At 35.8% G+C, this 17897-nt stretch overlaps 1 protein-coding gene across 17 annotated transcripts in view; it reads right to left on the bottom strand.

Moving 5' to 3' along the window:
* LOC105420082 (vacuolar acid trehalase) overlaps positions 1–16457 on the bottom strand; it is a 66867-nt gene extending 50410 nt beyond the window's left edge. For all 17 annotated transcript variants that reach the window (XR_016059439.1, XR_016059441.1, XR_016059440.1 and 14 more), the window contains exons 1-2: positions 16143–16457; positions 9919–9992 (exon numbers count right to left, since the gene is read on the bottom strand). Coding sequence is in view for 2 of the 17 variants with exons in the window: in XM_088872233.1 (XP_088728359.1) it covers positions 9919–9992; positions 16143–16377 (309 nt within the window). In the remaining 15 variants the exon portion in view is untranslated. The remainder of the gene's footprint in view (positions 1–9918; positions 9993–16142) is intronic.
* Positions 16458–17897: the final 1440 nt, after the last annotated feature.

Below are 17897 nucleotides of genomic sequence, written 5' to 3'. Positions count from 1 at the left end.
TACCTATACTAGTAAATACAAAAAATAATAAGAAAATTCCTTCTCTAATTTTCTTTTTGGCATGCACATGATCAAGGACCATACTCCCAGTCAGACCATAGGTAACCATATCTCTTTTGACTACATCCATCTAAATAATATAAATAAAATTATTATAACAAAATAACTACCTGAAAATGGAGCTATAAATAAAATTACAATTATATTTTGAAGTTTATGTGGTATGTTTTTGCATTTTCTTTTTTTTTTAATATTCCAGGATAATATTTACTTACGAGTAGATAATTTATTTATTAATAATACTAATTTTAGAGTAGGTTACAAAATAATATAATGGAAAACATAATTATTACTTAATAAATGCCCATATGTGAAGATGGATCCATCCTGTCTATAAACGAATTTTATGCCGTTTTGGAAATTTTACTTTAAGATCAAATTTTATTTTAATCATTAATATTTAATACACGTGCGACCCACATGCATATCACTAGCTAATTAATATGACACAAAAGAAGAATGCCATAAATGGAATGTCACTTGACCAAATCTCTATATACACTTCCATATACTAGATTGCAAAATGGCATATATTTGAAAAAATAGCAGAAAACATATCAGCAGACACAATAGCAAGCTAGCACCAATTTCTCAATGTAAAACTAGCATATAGTGATCGCACAAGAAAGCTAAAGAAATGTAAGAAAACACAACAGCATATTCATCAATGACTTGACAAATCATTTATCTAGTACATGAATCCAAACCATGCGCCAACCAACCAATTAATAGACAATATCATTTAATTTCAAACAGTTTAGATTTTATCAAAATTTGAACTACAAGGGATAATGAATGCTCAAGGGGAAATGAAAAGGACACATCCATTCAAAGAACATAGATTTTAAGCCTAGTACATTTGCTAATATACCAAAGCACTAAAAGAAAAAGATAACCAACTCAGCATCACTTATTAAAAAAAAAAAACAAAAACAAAAAAAAAGGATAATGAAAGAATTAAGTAGAAAAAATAGAAGAAAAGTAAAATAATTTGAAAGGACTCATACGCATAAACCTTTAAATATAATTAGAACAAGGCCAATATAGAAAGTAAACAAGCACCCAATAAAGCTGAGAGATTTTGGAAGGACCCAAAAGCATAGATATTAAACATAATCAAACTAGTATCAAAGACGAGGCTGATCTGGGACACCAAGACTACTAATCAAAAATAATATCCAATACAACACTGACAATGTTAATCAACTTAATTTCCATTGGATCAGTAAGACAAATCTGAGGCATCATTTCCAGGCAGCCCCAAAATAAGCTTTAGCCCTGTTTGGGCAGACTTTTAGGTGAGGAACAATTTGGGGGTTAGGTGGTCCCTTCGGATGCCAATCCACAACCCCAAGTAACAAAACAACTCTTGCGTTAAAGATGAAATTGGAGTTTTCATCTAACTAGCAAAACATTGTATGTTTTTGGTGCTTTGACCACAACTTGACCAAGATATACATCAATAGCCAAACTAGGGGCATGGAATGTAGCCGATTGGTTAATTCAGATGCTGTACTCGTCCATACCAAAGCCCACACACAAAGGAACCTCATGCTCAAATGCATCCATAATCGAAAAGAACCAATTTCATTCCATAAAAAATGACAGATTTCTCCTTGGATAAAGCTTAAATGACTATATTCTGAGAGGGAAGAGGACTCCAAAGAGAAAATGAGTCTGATTAATGATGGTTGGCAAGTCCTCTCTTATCACGTGTCTCTATAACTCTCTTAGCCTTCTTTTAGGTCTATTGATTTGTTCTCTTCCTCATTCCCCAGTTCAGTAAACCAAATATCACGTTTTACATTTCTTTTCTTTCACTTTTCAGAAACACACCACCTCCATATCTCTACTGCCATACAGGAGACATTATGTATTTCAATGTGGGAAACCCACTTTCAGCCTTTAACCTTTTTACCCAGGGTTATATGAATTAGACTAGACAGGCCAGTTTAGAGCAGAAACACTCTAAGCACTTTAACATTTCAGGGTATTTTTTATATCATCCTAATATCATAATATTTACAGATAAACTAGAATCAATACTAATTCTAATTTTATGAGTTTATAATTTATATGCGTGTTGGACGGGGTCAAATCATATCCTCTAATATTCAAATAATGCCCAAATATCTCAATCCTCAAGAATTCATCTTGGAGTTGACTTTAAGGGATTCAGCTTCCCGGTAAAAAACTTTTGCGTGTCTCTCTCGCTCTCGCATCCACTCATCTCCCTCTTCTTTCTGGAGACCCTCTAGTGCTACCCCACATTCATAGAACCCATTAAGCACGACCACATAAAAAGGTACATGTTAAAAGAAAATTAACAAAAAGAAAACATTAGTCTTTTTATTCTTTAGGGAAACTCCACTTTTCATACCATAAAAGCCCCAGCGTTTTGCAGATGACGATCCCACTTCCTCACTGCATGTACACAAATAAAGCACCACCACTTCCTACACCGGTCATTCCCCTCTCTCAAGACGACCTCAAAAAAGTCGCAGCTCACAAAGCTATAAAGTGTAGCGTGGTCATAGGCTTGGGCATGGGTTCCATTGCTCAATATAAAGTGGCTCAAATAGCTGAGGTTTTGAAGTACGTGATCTCTGCAACATAATAAGAATGCCCACTTGGAAGAAAACCATAAAAACCAACCACAAAATCCCTCGACTTGTAGAAATCCTTGAAAATTGCTTGAGCTCTTTGTGTATTGTAGGGAAATGGACCCAAAGGTGAAGAGAGAAAAAAATGGCGCATGAAACTAATACTTTCTTTTAAGGGTTTAAGAGTATGGGATTCTTTTAATGGCATTCTTGCTTTTGGACCTTTGAGAGAGAAGAAACATAGAGTTTCAAGTCCCTCTCTCTTTTGAGATTCAAATGTGTTCTTTCTCTCTCTTGAAATCGATGAGTTGGTCTTTCTCCTTCTAAAAATCAATGAACAAAAACATTGTATCTCCTTCCAAAAGTGTTGTTTTCTCATTCTTTAATTGTTTACGAACTTATTTACTTTTTGCTCAAACATTATAGAGTCTGTTGTTTCAATTTTTTTTTTGTCTATCCCTCCCTATCTTCCGCTCTATGCTCCATAAATGAATCTCCCTAAAAAAATAGAACTGCACATTTTGTAATTGCAACGTTTTCTAAACTGCCATCACTTGAAGAAGGCAAGGCTTGTTTCTTGCTTGTACTAAGATATGAGCTCGTATGGAAACCTTATTTTAAGAATTCTTTAATTTGTTTCTTTGCCAATTTCAATATAATGTCTATTGCTCACCAGCTATTTGATGGAAATCTAGAGAGAGACATGGTTTTGTGGGTCACAATGGTGAATGCGCAATTGCGCATGCAAAATCCAGTCACATTTAGGGTGCAATCCAAATGTTCGATAAGATTCCTGAAAAAGGTAATGTTTCATGAGGCATAATGATTTCAACTTGTGCAACGAGTAGGAAATATAATGACGCTTTAGAGCTCTTCTCTTATATGCAAAACGCACTTTTAAAGCCTAACGAATTGGCCCTAGTGTACCTTTTCATCTTGTTCGAATTTGGGTCCATTAGACCTAGGCAAATGGATACATAGTTATATCAAAAATCTGGGATTTTGTCAATGAAAATAATTTGTCGCTTAGGCACATCAATAATTGATTTTGTCAATGAAAATAAATAAATAAATTCTGAATTTGTCAACCAAATAGTGGTAAATTTCAAATAGATGAAAATTCTGAAATACAGATAAACAGTCAAACAAACACAGAAAAACACATATCAAGATAATACAAAATCTAGATATATAGGAAGTAGGCAATGTCTTTATTCAAATTTCTAAAAATTTGAATATCTAAATTCTATTTTGTCAAACATACCCTTAGTTGCTACATTTTTTAAAAACTATAACCAATGACACATTTTACTTGATACTTTGAATTGAAACATTGATAACTTGCATCCAATTTTACATTTGGAGATGATGATGCAGAGTTGGACCTTGATGATGAAAAAGGTAGCAGAAATGAAGTGGGAGGAGACAACAATGATGAAGAAGAATATTGATTGAGTTTGATAAATTACGTAAGAAGAAATTTGTTTCTTATAGAATTTAGCATTATAACAATTCATACTTTGTATTTGTAGGGATATGCACGCCTCATGGAGGCATATTTGGAGGGAAGGAAACCAGGCAGCGGACACTCTTGCTAAAGATGGAACAGCTCTAGTTCATGCTTAATTTTTGGGAAAGACATATTTTTGATGGTCTGTCACTGTAAGTATTAAAAATATGTTTTTTGGATCCTACTCTCCCTCACCCCCCGTTTTCATAAGGGTTCTATTAGCTTTCTGCCTGTGGAAAAGCACTTCTATTCCTCTCTGTACTCCCCCCTTATACTTTACAAAAGTCAACATTATCAAAAAAAAATACATTCGTACTTTGTAGTTAGTAGTTTTGTACTTTGTACTTGTTGCACCAATGTGTGGCCCATGGGTGGAGATTTTGAGATGTGCAATTTAAGAAAACTTGTGGAGTTTGACTTTCTTTCACATATATTTATGGTGTTTCCCACGCTCTATTTGTACTTTTGTTCCCTTCTAATTTTCCTTGAAATTTTTTGAATTTTTTTAAATTTCATGTAGTTTTTATTTTTTTCATATTTTTCTCTATTTTTTACATTTTTCTCTTTTTTATTGTGTGACCAGTCCAACAGTGTACTGGTTTGACCCATGACATCACCAGTTTGACCATCGATCAAATTCTGACACCATGGTTTTTAGCTACCAATCTCATTAATAGCCTTCTCTTTATTCACTAACATGCATGACACATGCTTCCCTATGAGTAAAAGACCCACCTAATATTACCTTAGTGAATCTATTTGTAGAAGTATTGGTAAATACATCCTTTCACTCCAAAAAATTCAATACCCTATCTAGAATCCATGTAAAACCACATCCTTGCAAAACAAACCCCTGCACTAGTCGTCAGTTGACCACAGTGTTTTAAAATGCAAGATGCAGAGCCAATGCGGTTCACGGTCTAATGGGGCGATACAACTTGATGCAGTCCCGATGCAGGTGTATCACCTCGAACTTGATCAATAAATTTAAAAAAATTTACACAATCACAAAAATATAATAATGCATAAAAAAAACATAAATATGATTCATCTGGTAATAGGTGTTTTGATTTATTCAATATAGATAATATATTAGTTTTTTAAAAATCTAAGTACCATGATAGCCTGATAAAGAGTAGTTGATTTTAAATGTCTAACACAATTAACATGTAAGAGAAATTCATCCATTCCGTCGAATATAAAATATCCAAAATTCCAAATCTTAAAGTTTAAACTCAAAAGTGACAAAGACCAAAGGTTATAACACATAAAACAAAAAGACAATCAACTCCCAACTCTCAAATAATGCAATTTCAATGCTTAGGGTTTTTTAGTTTAGCGCATTTTCGTGTCAAATTCTTGTTACTTGAAGATGATGAAGGCATTGCCCCCCGAGAAGTAGGAAATGAAAAACTTACCAAACAACCCAATGAAATTTTCATTTCTACTCGACCCTTTTGAAAACTCTCAACTTATTGGTGAATGTTTGTGCAAATACCATCCCAATAATTCACAAAACAATCTCAAAGGTTAGTCAAAAGAATCTCTTAATTTTTTTTTTAAACTTTGAATTCAAGAAAAAATCAAAACTTGGAAACTTTTGGTGTTAAATCACCTTAGAACCATGTAAATAGTTATAACATTATTTTCCCCTTTGTTTTTTTGGGGAGGGCAGGGGGAGGGGGGGAGGATGTGGTGGGGAGGGGTGTCGGTGGTTGGGGGGGGGGCTCTATACCTCCTGAAACCTTCCTCCCTTTCGGTAGGGGAAAAAGGCAATTTTAACCATGCTCATGAGCAATTTTCTACCCAAGAGCACATAGTGCATATGCAGGCGCATCACTTGTTATGTTATTCAGCTGATGCCGTTGCATTATGTGGGCAACGCGCCAAATGTGTGGCCACATCACATTTTTCTGCACATACGGCCTACAGTGGTGCACTCAAGGCTGGCAAAATTTTAAAACAATGGTGTATCAAACTTTTGGTTGTAAATGAAACAGCCTTTTCGTTTTATTAGGCATCCCATCCATCTAACAGCTTGCTCCCTCACTCTAGCAACCTTCTATTTCTCTCTCAAGAAACAACCATAAAACCCATTGTTCTATCTCTAGCATTTGCCAGAGAATCCAAATTTACACTAGCACCCAAGCCCATTTTTTATCTCTTTAGGTGCAGTCATAGTTTGTTATCTTCCTCTTTCGGTTGTAGATGAGGCCCATTGTTTGCCTCTCATTGGGCACAGTCATAGCCCACAATCTCTAACGACGAGCAGTAGTTACCCTATTCTCTTACCATCCAACACTCTATCCCTGTTCTTTTCTCTCTCTGAAGTTTAGCTTTCCACTCTCTTGGCTTCTTCCTCACAATTCAGACCTCTAGGTTTCACTAGTTTCAATAATTTCAAACCTACAATTTTCTGAAGACGGAAGGAGAATTAATAAATGAGGCTGGCATAGAGAAGTGTGGCATGAATTCTCAAGCAAGTTGTGAGATATCATGTGCTTAAACACATGATCAACTCAAATGTCTCCTTGTTGAAGATGAAACTAATACTTGGTTTGAATCTATAGATGTCCTCATCATAGTGCTTGCATTTAAGAATATTCTTGAACTGAATCTCAGATGGCATTAGTGACATATTTGCTTGTTGGTAGTGCTTGCATTTGTGAAATATTTGCTTCTTGTCTCTCTCACTCACTCGAGGTTTCCCTTTCTTGTGTTTTCTCTAATAGGATTAAGTCTAGTCTATCAATCTTGTTTCTCAATTGCTTCCCTCTAAGATCAATTGTAAGTAAATTTTCTAAGATTATTGCGGGTTTTCTTCAAAGTTAGACAGGGTGAACTAGCACGGTGTATGTAGTTTTGACTTTTTCTTTTCTTAACCAGCTAGAACTCTTACAAAGGTCCAAACAATAGAAAATAAACTCAAATAAAATAAAGATGAAACACAAAATGGATTATCACTCGCTGCCACTTAATACAACTCTTTTATTTCAAGAACAAAAATTACATAAACTTGAAATAGGAACAAGAAACACAAACTGCATAAACAAAAATTAAAGTGCCAAAAGATTACCTCAATTGGACTTGATACACCACACTAGGGTCCCCTCTTCCGATGACGCACGAGATCAAGGTCTTTCTAAAATCTTACGAGTATGAGAAGCCTAGGCTAGAAACCCTTCAATAGAGAGAGCAATGTGGAACAAGACTACAACCTTAAACTGTGTGTATGGGGCGTGCCCCCCTTGGGGCTCTATTGTTGGGGTGGCCCTCTTTTCTTTTTATATTTTTCTAAATATTAGAGAGAGATGAGAGAGATCTGAGAGAGAGGGGCGTGAAGCTCTTTTGAGGAGAGAGAGAGATCTAACTCTAGTGTAGAGAATGGGATCCCCCATGGAGACTATTTACAGACTCATGCTTAGCCATCCTTATGGAGATTAGATCTAGACCATTGATCATAGGGGACCTATAAAGTTAGATATCTTAGCCTGACAATCCTTAGATCAACCATCATGGTGTAATAGAAAGTGCTAGAACCTTATCCTTCAGCTTACTTAACCTAATCCCATCAAATATTTAATTCAAGGAAAATGTATTTCTCTTTCCTTTTATTTCTTCTCATTCTCTTACACATGCCTCAAAATATCTTTCATTGCAAAACCTTCCTTATTTGATTTAAATTGATTGAGTGGCCAACTTGCATGCCACAAATAGGAAGGAGGTGCACTATGTGGGCATGCTACCCATGGGGCTCTATGTGGGCCCCACGCACCTCCCCAGCTGTGTTTAACTAGTGGAGCCCAAGGAGTACAATGGGCCCCCATGTGTATTAATAATTATAAAATTAAAAAAAATATTTTTTAGAAAATATTTACTATTTTTATTATTCTCTTTGATAATTAAATACTGGAAATTCAGCTTTAGCCTATTTATAAATTTGTTCTATGAAAACAATATCTAGAGACTTCTAAAAAATTACTTTATCAATCTAAAAATCATTTATAGTCAAATTAATTATTTCCAAATTAATTTGATGGGCTTCAGATCCAACTATGTTAAGGAAAACGCAAAAATACTAAAGCACTCTATCTTTTACTAGAGACCGCGAACCACATCTATTTTCTCAAATTGACCCAACAGTTCCATGACACCACAGTCCACACAGGGGTTCATGATTGGGCTACCAAAGTCATCCAATAGGCAAGAGGACACAATCCTAGTCTGTGGTTTACAGGTTCCCCCCTATGGACAAGCTTAGAAAACACTGACATGTACATGCACACATCGCAGTTTGGTGCATGAGGGTTATCTCTCACACATATACATACAACAACCTTAATGGTGCTCTATTTCCCGATACGGCTATCATGTGTACATGCCGTGTCATGGTCTATGATAAGGATTTGGCCCTTGTCCCTTCAGACCTACCAATCACACACAAGGGTCAAACAGTCTCTTACCAAACTACCCTGGGGATCTCCGACCTCATCAAGGGGTAATCCTGCTAACCCTTCTCAGTTGTGCTCCATTCCCAAGTACCCTTGCGTTTTAGTACTCAACTGGCCTAGTTCGTCAAGCTTAGTTTGAGTCTCGGCATAAATATTGCTAACCACAGTCCCTCTAGACCATACTCCCACTAGAGTTTATTACTCCACTAAAGTAAAACTGGTTACATACTCTCATAAGACCTTTAAACGGCAACAAATCCCAACATTTTTCTCTCTCAATCTCTCTCTTTCTCTCTCTCTCTCTCTCTCTCTCTCTCTCTCTCTCTCTCTCTCTCTCTCATATACTCAACGTAATTAATAAGGCTACAGCCACATGGTATGAAATACAAAACATATGTAATGTTCCATACATAAAAACGTCAACCAAAGAGCTGGAAAATAGGGAGATGGATAAACCAGGGCTGATTTCACTTTGGAGGCACCTTTACAGCATGACAAAGGCTGTATATTAGAAGCATACATAAAAGGAAAGGCATATGGCAAAGCATACCCCAGTAACCGCCTAACATTAGGCTTATAGGGTGAGAACACATTGATTGCACTTTCCCAAACTGAGCCTTTCTCCATTTTGGTACTGTTCTAAGTAAGATGACATTTGAATAGTGTTCATTGCACAAACAAACTAGCCTGTCTTCTATAATAATTGATAGTCATTCTACATATATTTGTGAGGTCAAATTCATAATTCTATTATCGCTCAATGAAATTCTAGTCATAGATTATGGTATATGCAGCTCTTTAGTGAACCATATACTAATCGCTTACAAGTGAACTTCGCCCCCAAAATTCTACCTTCTCAAATCTCCTCCATTCCATTCATCTTCAATCCATTTGGGGTTGTAATAATATAACATGGAAACTTCCCAAAGCTGGATGTCACACTCTTAATGGATATTTCGATGAATGTTATTAAGACCACACTACACTGGACCAGCCATGGGTCCTATCTGATCGATTTAGGGCTCACAATTTGATGAAAATGACTACCAAACAACCCCAACCACATATTGATTTTAATGCAGTTTGTGAAAAACCTTGTAAATAGCCATCTACATCAACATAAATAAATAAATAAACATTTTTATTTACAGCCAAACAAGCATAACATTCCAACCAATTCTTTGAAACTCTTTAAGACAATTTAGAATGAAGAGCTCCAAAGTTCCTTAGACTCAAGCACCACAAAAAAAAAGGAACAAATAAACAAGTAAAGAAAATGAAGAAGCCTACTTACTGGTGGACCATATCTGGGATCATCAGCATTCAAAGGAACAAACTTTGGGTCTTCAATTAACTCATTGGGAAGCTCTGGAGAAAGGTTTTCAAGTCTCTTAATAACAGAGCAACGTAGAATTCTTAGTACAAAAGAACAATAAAATGGTGATTTTGAATAGCATCACCAGAGAGATAAACAGATTGGATACAATAATTCATAAATCCATAATTCTATAAAGAACACACAGATAACTCAGTTAATGGTCCTTCAAAGGGCCATTTGACTTTGCCAGTAGCAAAAAAAAATAAATGCCAGGGAGAAATGCATAGATGGTCAACAAATAAACTTGCTATAAAAGGGAAATGTTCTCCTGTGCAAGAAGGAATTCTTCATACTTACAAATAGAATAATAAAATATCACAGATAGCAATTGGTCAACACTTGAACAAATGACTTGTCACATGGAAATATGGATTCAACTCAAAGACTATAAAAGGCTATGCTTTATTATACCATTTCAGTAAGTATAAAATATCCAAAAACAAGGAAAAAAGGTTAAAATTATTAGTATTTAATTAAAAATGGTCAAAGACATGAGAATTATATAACTGATCTGAAGAAACTGATTGAATCATCTCCACATTACAAGGACGGGATATCTTGCAAAGACTATCAAAATAGCAACAGGATAACCATTTGCAGCTAGCGATCACTAAAACAGGTGGACTTTTTCATATTCGGCTCTAATACCTACCCACATCTATGATAAAGTCAGGTTTTCTTTTTCATAAACAAATCTTCTAGCACTGTCCAGCCTTGATTATGTGTTACACTTACATAATTTGGTAATGACCAAATGGATAAATGATTCTCACAAGGTGCATAAGGTTGGGGCCCACCAATGGAACCATAGTACAGCAAGGTTCATAGGGTGGGGCAAAGCCAATTAAATCATAGTACTACAATCACCTTTAGATTCTCAAATGTAGATAAAGAGTAAGGAAATATGCTAACCTATAGAACAACAATGCTAACCTATAGAACAACAAAAGTATTTACTCTGAATATGAGTGACAGACATTGCACAGCAGACATGCTTACAAAAATCTGCAAACACCACGTGAATTCCAGAATCATCACAAAGAAGGAACCCTGCCTTTCAGCAGTTTAAGCATTTCCATAAATCATCTATCAGTGACATCAACAAGTAATGTTAAAACCATGCTGAAACCCAACCTTAAGGCCTACACTTCCACATATTTTGAATCTGCAATACTCAGGAAGTACCGCACTCAACTCTGAAATCAAATCTCCTCTGACAATGATTAAACAACCTTTCCCACAATATAACTGACCTCTAGTAGTCAATAACTGTCAATATCTAAATACCCAAGGGAAAGAACAAAAACCATAACGGCAAAATGATACTCTTTACCCTTAACAAAGGAAATATCCCCACCCTTGACAAGGAATAACACTAGTCTTGATCTTGCACTAACAACATTAGGCTCAGATTTCTAGCCTTTGGAAGCATTTTTGACCAAATTGATGGATAAAACAGGCAAGGCTGGGTCACGTATCATAGAGCTCAGCGATGCCTTGGACACAGGTGTTCATAAGCCCAAATCGGAGCAACAAACCAAAGTTGTGGTCGTTCGAAGAGGCAGTTCTTGTACTGCCTCTGCCACCGAAGCACACCAAAGTAACCAGTCCACTCTTGGTCTCGCCAAAGAAAGCCTCCCAAAGTAGGCCGAAGTGGAGCACCGGTGCCCCATTTGCATGCACTATAAGTGCAGTCAGCTGAAGTAAATTTATAAATAGTGCCACTTGAACGAAGATGGCTCAAGATCACTAATTCAGCCCTGGCACCTTAAGTTGGCACAATCTCAAGCAAACTTATATCCCCTCTTCTCTCCTGCTACCTCAATGACAACACCTCAGATGTTCCTTCAATTCCTAATTTTTTTAAGGCTCCTTGAAGCTTAACCTTGAGATCCCTCAGAGATATAAGAGATTTGTCTTAATTTTAGAAGCCCCCCAATTGCAAATGTGTAGAAGGGATTCTTTCTATAGACTTCGAGGGACTAGGCTTATAAGAGATATGTATGGCTGGGCTTTAACCTAAATCTATTAGGAATCAAATAGGAAACCATGTAGAAGACTGGTCTGGAATTAGGATGATAGTTTCCATGTAGGAAAAGATGGTCACTTCATAAAATATAGTATTTTGCTCATAACTTTCCAAACATAGATTGAATTGAGACAGTTCTTGATCTATTAGTAAGCTTTCTGAAATTCTTAACATTATTATATAACCTACACTGGACATTAATTCTGGAAGTTATCGGTTTTTTTTATCTATAGGTGTCACTTTCAAATTTCAAATTGTCAATTGGGATATACCCTAAATGGGTCCTACACAGAGGGTGAATCCCAACATCTTCTAGATAATCTTAGGATGGCAGGGCAAGACCAATTCCCTGCATGCCCCACCTTGTGCGGTGTACAATGTGGAATGTGGTTTGGTGGACATGGAAATGGCATCTAACAGGTTATTCAGTGTTTCATTTGTAACTTTCAAAAGGCATATAGAATAAGTGATTCTTGGAACTTTTAGAATTATGTATTTTCCTAGGAATTGGTAAATAAATCAGCCTAGTTTTGAAAGGATTTAGATGGGTAATGGTTTTCAGACTCTAAAGGGTCATTTTAGCGTTGCTAGGTTGTCCAACAGATGGTATCTTGGTTGCTTCTAAGGGACTAGGTGTAATTTGGATCTAGGGATTTGTAAGGCAAGGTGTTTCCTTGGCTGTGATTCACGGTTTTGGATCTTAAACATCTGCAAATTTACTCCACGAAAATAGAGTGTCTAAAATTATCCAAAACAACGTTCCACAAATATTCCAATCACTCTCCCTTCAGTGAACTTGAAAGCATGAAGTAAAGCATTGTTCATAGAAGGAACTTGGAAAAACCCTAACTCTACTCTTCAAGTTCTTGGACAATATCTTTTGACCAACCCGAAGCTCAGAATGAGGACTAAAGATAAGATTAGAGCAGACCTCTGATGAAGTACATCAAGAAACACATGTTATGCTAAAATCAGATTGGGACAGAGAAATTCCACATTGTGGAATAGAACTAATCTATTGCAAACTGTTCGTGAGAGTCAAGCCATGGATCATAGAAAATGGAGACAATACTAATACACAGGAAAATAATTGGAAAAAATATGGTACTGAAATCGGAACTTCCTGTTTTGTTTCCAAAAAGCAACAACAAAGGATTCGATCAGCAATGTCTAAAATACCAAACTCCTATTATTTTGAACCAAATCAGAGGATCTTGGTGTAGAGTCAAGACCATCTCAGCAACATCAATTGGCTCATTCTTTAAATTGAGCATCAGGAATGGAAATATGAAGTAACAAATTAGTGACCTACAAGCTAATTGCTTCCTAGTCTTACTTCTGAGAAATTTAGCGAAAAGTCAACAAGAAATAGAAAATAACAATGATTTTGAGGGTTCATTATTAACCGACTTCTCCGAAAGTTTATCTGCAAATCTTGGACACCTATAGAGAGAGGAATGACGTAGCAAATTTCTTTGCCATGCAACGATGAACATTATTTTGCCTTAATGTTCAGTTCCTCTAAACAGTACAATATAAAGAATTGACCAAGAAAGAAATTTTGGGGTTGTCAATTTTCCTTTTAATTGGAATATAAATCTTGCTTTGGAGATTTTGAAACCATCAATCCTTGGTCACCTACGCTTGTTCATTCATGTTTCATTATCATATTCATCATCATTATCAAAGCTTTTTGCCAACTAATTGGAATCAGCTACACGAATCCTAATCCGTCATTCTGCTCTATTAAGAGTCATACCCTCAATGAGACCATAAGTCCTCATATCTTTTTTCACTACTTCTAATCATGTCCTTTTGGGCCTACCTCTTGCCCTTTTTAAGCCTTCCACTTGAACTAACTCGCACCTCTTAATAGATGTTGTACTGGGTCTACGCCACACGTGGCCAGCCCAGCTAAGTCTATTCTCTCACATCTTATCGCCTATTGGTGTCGCACCAAAATTTTCCCGAATGTATTCATTTCAAATTCAATCCCTTCTTGTCTTGCCACTCATCCATCTCAACATCCTCATCTACGCTACACTCATTCTATGGGTATGTTGTTTTTCGACCGCCCAACATTCTACCCCATAACCCCATAAAGCAAAGCTGGTCTCACAGCTATCAACTTCATTGGTATGCAACGATTAAATAAAATTCTGGTTGCACATCTCCGCTTCGCCTACCCAACTCTAAGTCTATGTGCGACATCTTCCTCAATTTTTTTATTTTCTTGGATTATCGACCCAAGATATTGAAAGTGAGCACTTTTTGATATTTCCTGACCATCAGTCTTAACTACTTCCTCGTCTCGACTATTATTACTAAACTTGCATTCCATATACTCTGTCTTATTCCAACTTATTTTAAAACCTTTCAATTCTATAGCATCCCTCCAAAATTCTAACTTTGTACCCATCGATCAAAACTACGTCATCTGTAAACAGCATGCATGCCTAGTTGAGTCGTCCATAACTAAGATAAAGAAGTATGGGCTCAATGCTGACCCCTGATGTAGACCTATTACCACTGAAAACTCACTCGTCTCTCCACTAGTTGTTCGTGCACTAGTTCGTGCACTAGTTAGTGCTCCATCGTACATATCTCACCAAGTCAATGTAGTGTCGAGAGACTCCTTTGTTTTCCAATACACACCAAATAAAATCTCGAGGTGCTTTATCATAGGCTTTCTCTAAATCAATAAAAACCATGTGGAGTTCTTTTCCCTTAGCCCTAAACTTTTGAATCGATTGCCTAAGTAGGAAAAGAGCCCCGGTTGTTGACCTCCCTGGCATAAAACCGAATTAATTTTCTGATATACTCGTTTCATGCCTTAGTTGTTGTTCAATCACTCCCTCCCACAGCTTCACAGTGTCGCTCATAAGTTTGATCCCTCAATAGTTTGCACAATTCTATATGTCTCCTTTGTTCTTGTAAATAGGTACCATAATACTTTTCCTCCATTCGTTTAGCATTTTCTTTGTTCTCAATACCTCGTTGAACTACTTGGTCAGCTAGTCAATGCCAATCTCCCCAATGTACTTCCAAAGCTCCATCTGGATACAATCTAGAGCTAAAGCCTTTCATATCTTGATGCTCTTCAAAGCTTCTTTCACTTTCGATATCCTAAACCTATGAATATATCTATGACTTCCACCCTCATTTATGCCAACAGTTCCTTCTACGGCTAAGTTCCCATTAAGTTCATCATTTAATAATTTTTTAAAATAAACTGTCCATCTTTCATTGACCTCTTTATTGTTCATCAAGACCTTTTAATCCTCACTCTTAACGCATTTAATATGGTCTAGATTCTTATACTTTTTCTCTCTCAATATTGAGATTTGAAGACTTCTTTTCACCTTTTCTTGCTCCTAGTTTATTGTAGATTATCATATATTCATATGCATTAAATTTAGCCTTACATACTATTTATTTAGCATTTTTCTTAGCATATTTATATTCTTCTAAGTTTTGATCATTTCTATTATATTGCCAAGTTCTATAACATGATCTTTTCGCAAATGGCCTTCTGAACCTCATCACTCCACCAAGTTTCATTATCGAAATTTCTTTTCCATCTAGATTCTCCTAAAACTTGTTTTGCCGCTTACTTGATACAATCAGCCATCTCATTATCTCATTCCACATGACATTGACCTTATGTTCAGTGTTCTATTTTTCTTCTTTAACTCCTTTATTGTTCATTCATGTATATGATCAATAATGGAAGTTACCCTTAATTGTTGCACAAATATTTCAAATTCATACCAAAAAACTAGAGACTTATTTGCATTTACAAACTAGTTGACTCACCACATTTAGTGATGAACTTGAAACTAAGAAATGGTCGGAAAAAACAAAACGTGAACATAAGAACTGAAGGATCAAACGAGAATATCACCATTGATTCCGAATTTTTCTTTCATAAATTTAGTGTCCAATAACCACAAAGACAAAAAAAATAAATGTTTCCTTATATCTAATCAATTTGCAAATTCCACAACTCCTGTCAGTTCCAGAAGTAATGGAAAGTAGATTTTCCACTGCCATTTTCAGAAGGCAAGGATAGTAAAGTAAAGAGAGAGAGAGAGAGAGAGAGAGAGAGCACCTCCAGCTGATGCTCTGGAAAGGTGAAGAGACCTTGAAGCTGTCAAGTCCAAGGCAGAAGAAATCCCACTGAAACCATTAGAATTTGAAGAAGCATAAGAGCTCACGGTTGACACCACAGAAAATGTGGGGTTTGCGAGGAAGAGAGAGAAAATGGGTTTCCTGGGATAAAGAGAGAAAGAGGTGTTTAAACCATAGCAGGCTAGTCGGTGAGAATGAAGGGCAGTAGCAGCCATGAAGGCTTACTGAATCAGAGAGGACACCAGACCTCACTTTGATGATATGGGTAGAATCAATTTACTTGAACGAAAACCTGTATGCAATGGTTTAAAAACCGGATCGGTGACCCGGATCGGGCTTTTCAAAAATCGATCCGGATCGGCGAATCGACGATCCGGATCGGCGAATCGGCGATCCGGATCGAAATCGGGTGAATCGGTCCGAATAAAGCTTCAAAAAAATCCGAAAAAATTATTAAAATTCATTATAAATATTGGTTTTTAGGAATTCAATAAAAAATGAGGGTACTCCATTAAGAATTTTCATGTTTTTGAATGAATATGCGAATATTGATATGTTCTTTCCCTGCATGAACCGCTATTCAGCATTTAATTTACAGTATTTCGTGCTCATCCCTACACTGTTGCTGTTGGGACTCGATATGTGAATTATATGGCTGGGATAGGGTGGCCTCAAAATCATCATCTCTCTCGTTTTCTCTTTGAATAATACGGATTAAAAAAAAAAAAAAACAAATTTTCAAAAAAATCGATCATGGATTAAAAAAAAAATCACAAATTTTCAAAAAATTCTATCATGGATTACAAAAAAAAATTCGATCATAGATTAAACAAAAAAAATCACAAATTTTCAAAAAATTCAATCATGGATTACATAAAATTCGATCATGGATTACATAAAATTCGATCATGGATTACAAAAAAAAACAAAAAATTCAATCGTGGATTACAAAAAAAGAAAAAAATAGTTCGATCATGGATTACAAAAATTCAATCATGGATTACAAAAAACTCTATCATGGGTTACAAAAAAAGCAAAAAACAAAAAATTCAATCATGGATTAAAAAAAAACAAACAAACATTTCGATCATGGATTACAAAAAAAAAACAAACATTTCGATCATATATTACAAAACATTCGATCATGGATTACAAAAAATTCTATCATGGGTTACAAAAAAAAAAAAAAACAAAAAAATCGATCATGGATTACAAGAAAAGAAAACAAACATTTCGATCATGGATTACAAAAAATTCTATTATGGGTTACAAAAAACCAAAAAATTCGATCATGGATTACAAAAAAATCTATCATGGATTACCAAAAAAAAAAAAAAAAAAAAAAAAAAAAATTCCGTACGGAATCGCCGATTCACTGTACAGAATCGTCCGGTTCTCTCTAGAACCGGACGATTTCCGATTTTTGGGCGATCCGGTTCCTTTTTCACTATTTCCGAGTCGAACCGAGCGAGTCCGGTTCGACTCGGCGTTTTTTAAAACGCTGCCTGTATGTAATGATCAACAGGATTTCTACGAGTCCGCCGACTCACATTTAGAAATGCGGGCCCACTTAAAATTTTTTTTTAAAGATGGATTTTAGATCTAAATTTTTAGAGACTCAATAGGATATGCGGGGCCCACCTAAACCTATCTTATTTTTAATCTAAAATTTTAGGGATATATGTGTTAAGATAATTATAAATATGAAAAATAAAATAAAATTTTTAATATTTAA

Source organism: Amborella trichopoda, chromosome 7, assembly GCF_054954075.1.
Source record: "Amborella trichopoda isolate Santa Cruz 75 chromosome 7, AtrichopodaSantaCruz75HAP2 v2.0, whole genome shotgun sequence".
NCBI classification, from domain to species: domain Eukaryota; kingdom Viridiplantae; phylum Streptophyta; class Magnoliopsida; order Amborellales; family Amborellaceae; genus Amborella; species Amborella trichopoda.
The sequence above is the reverse complement of the archived record's forward strand: the minus strand, read 5'-3'. Positions and strand labels throughout refer to the sequence as shown.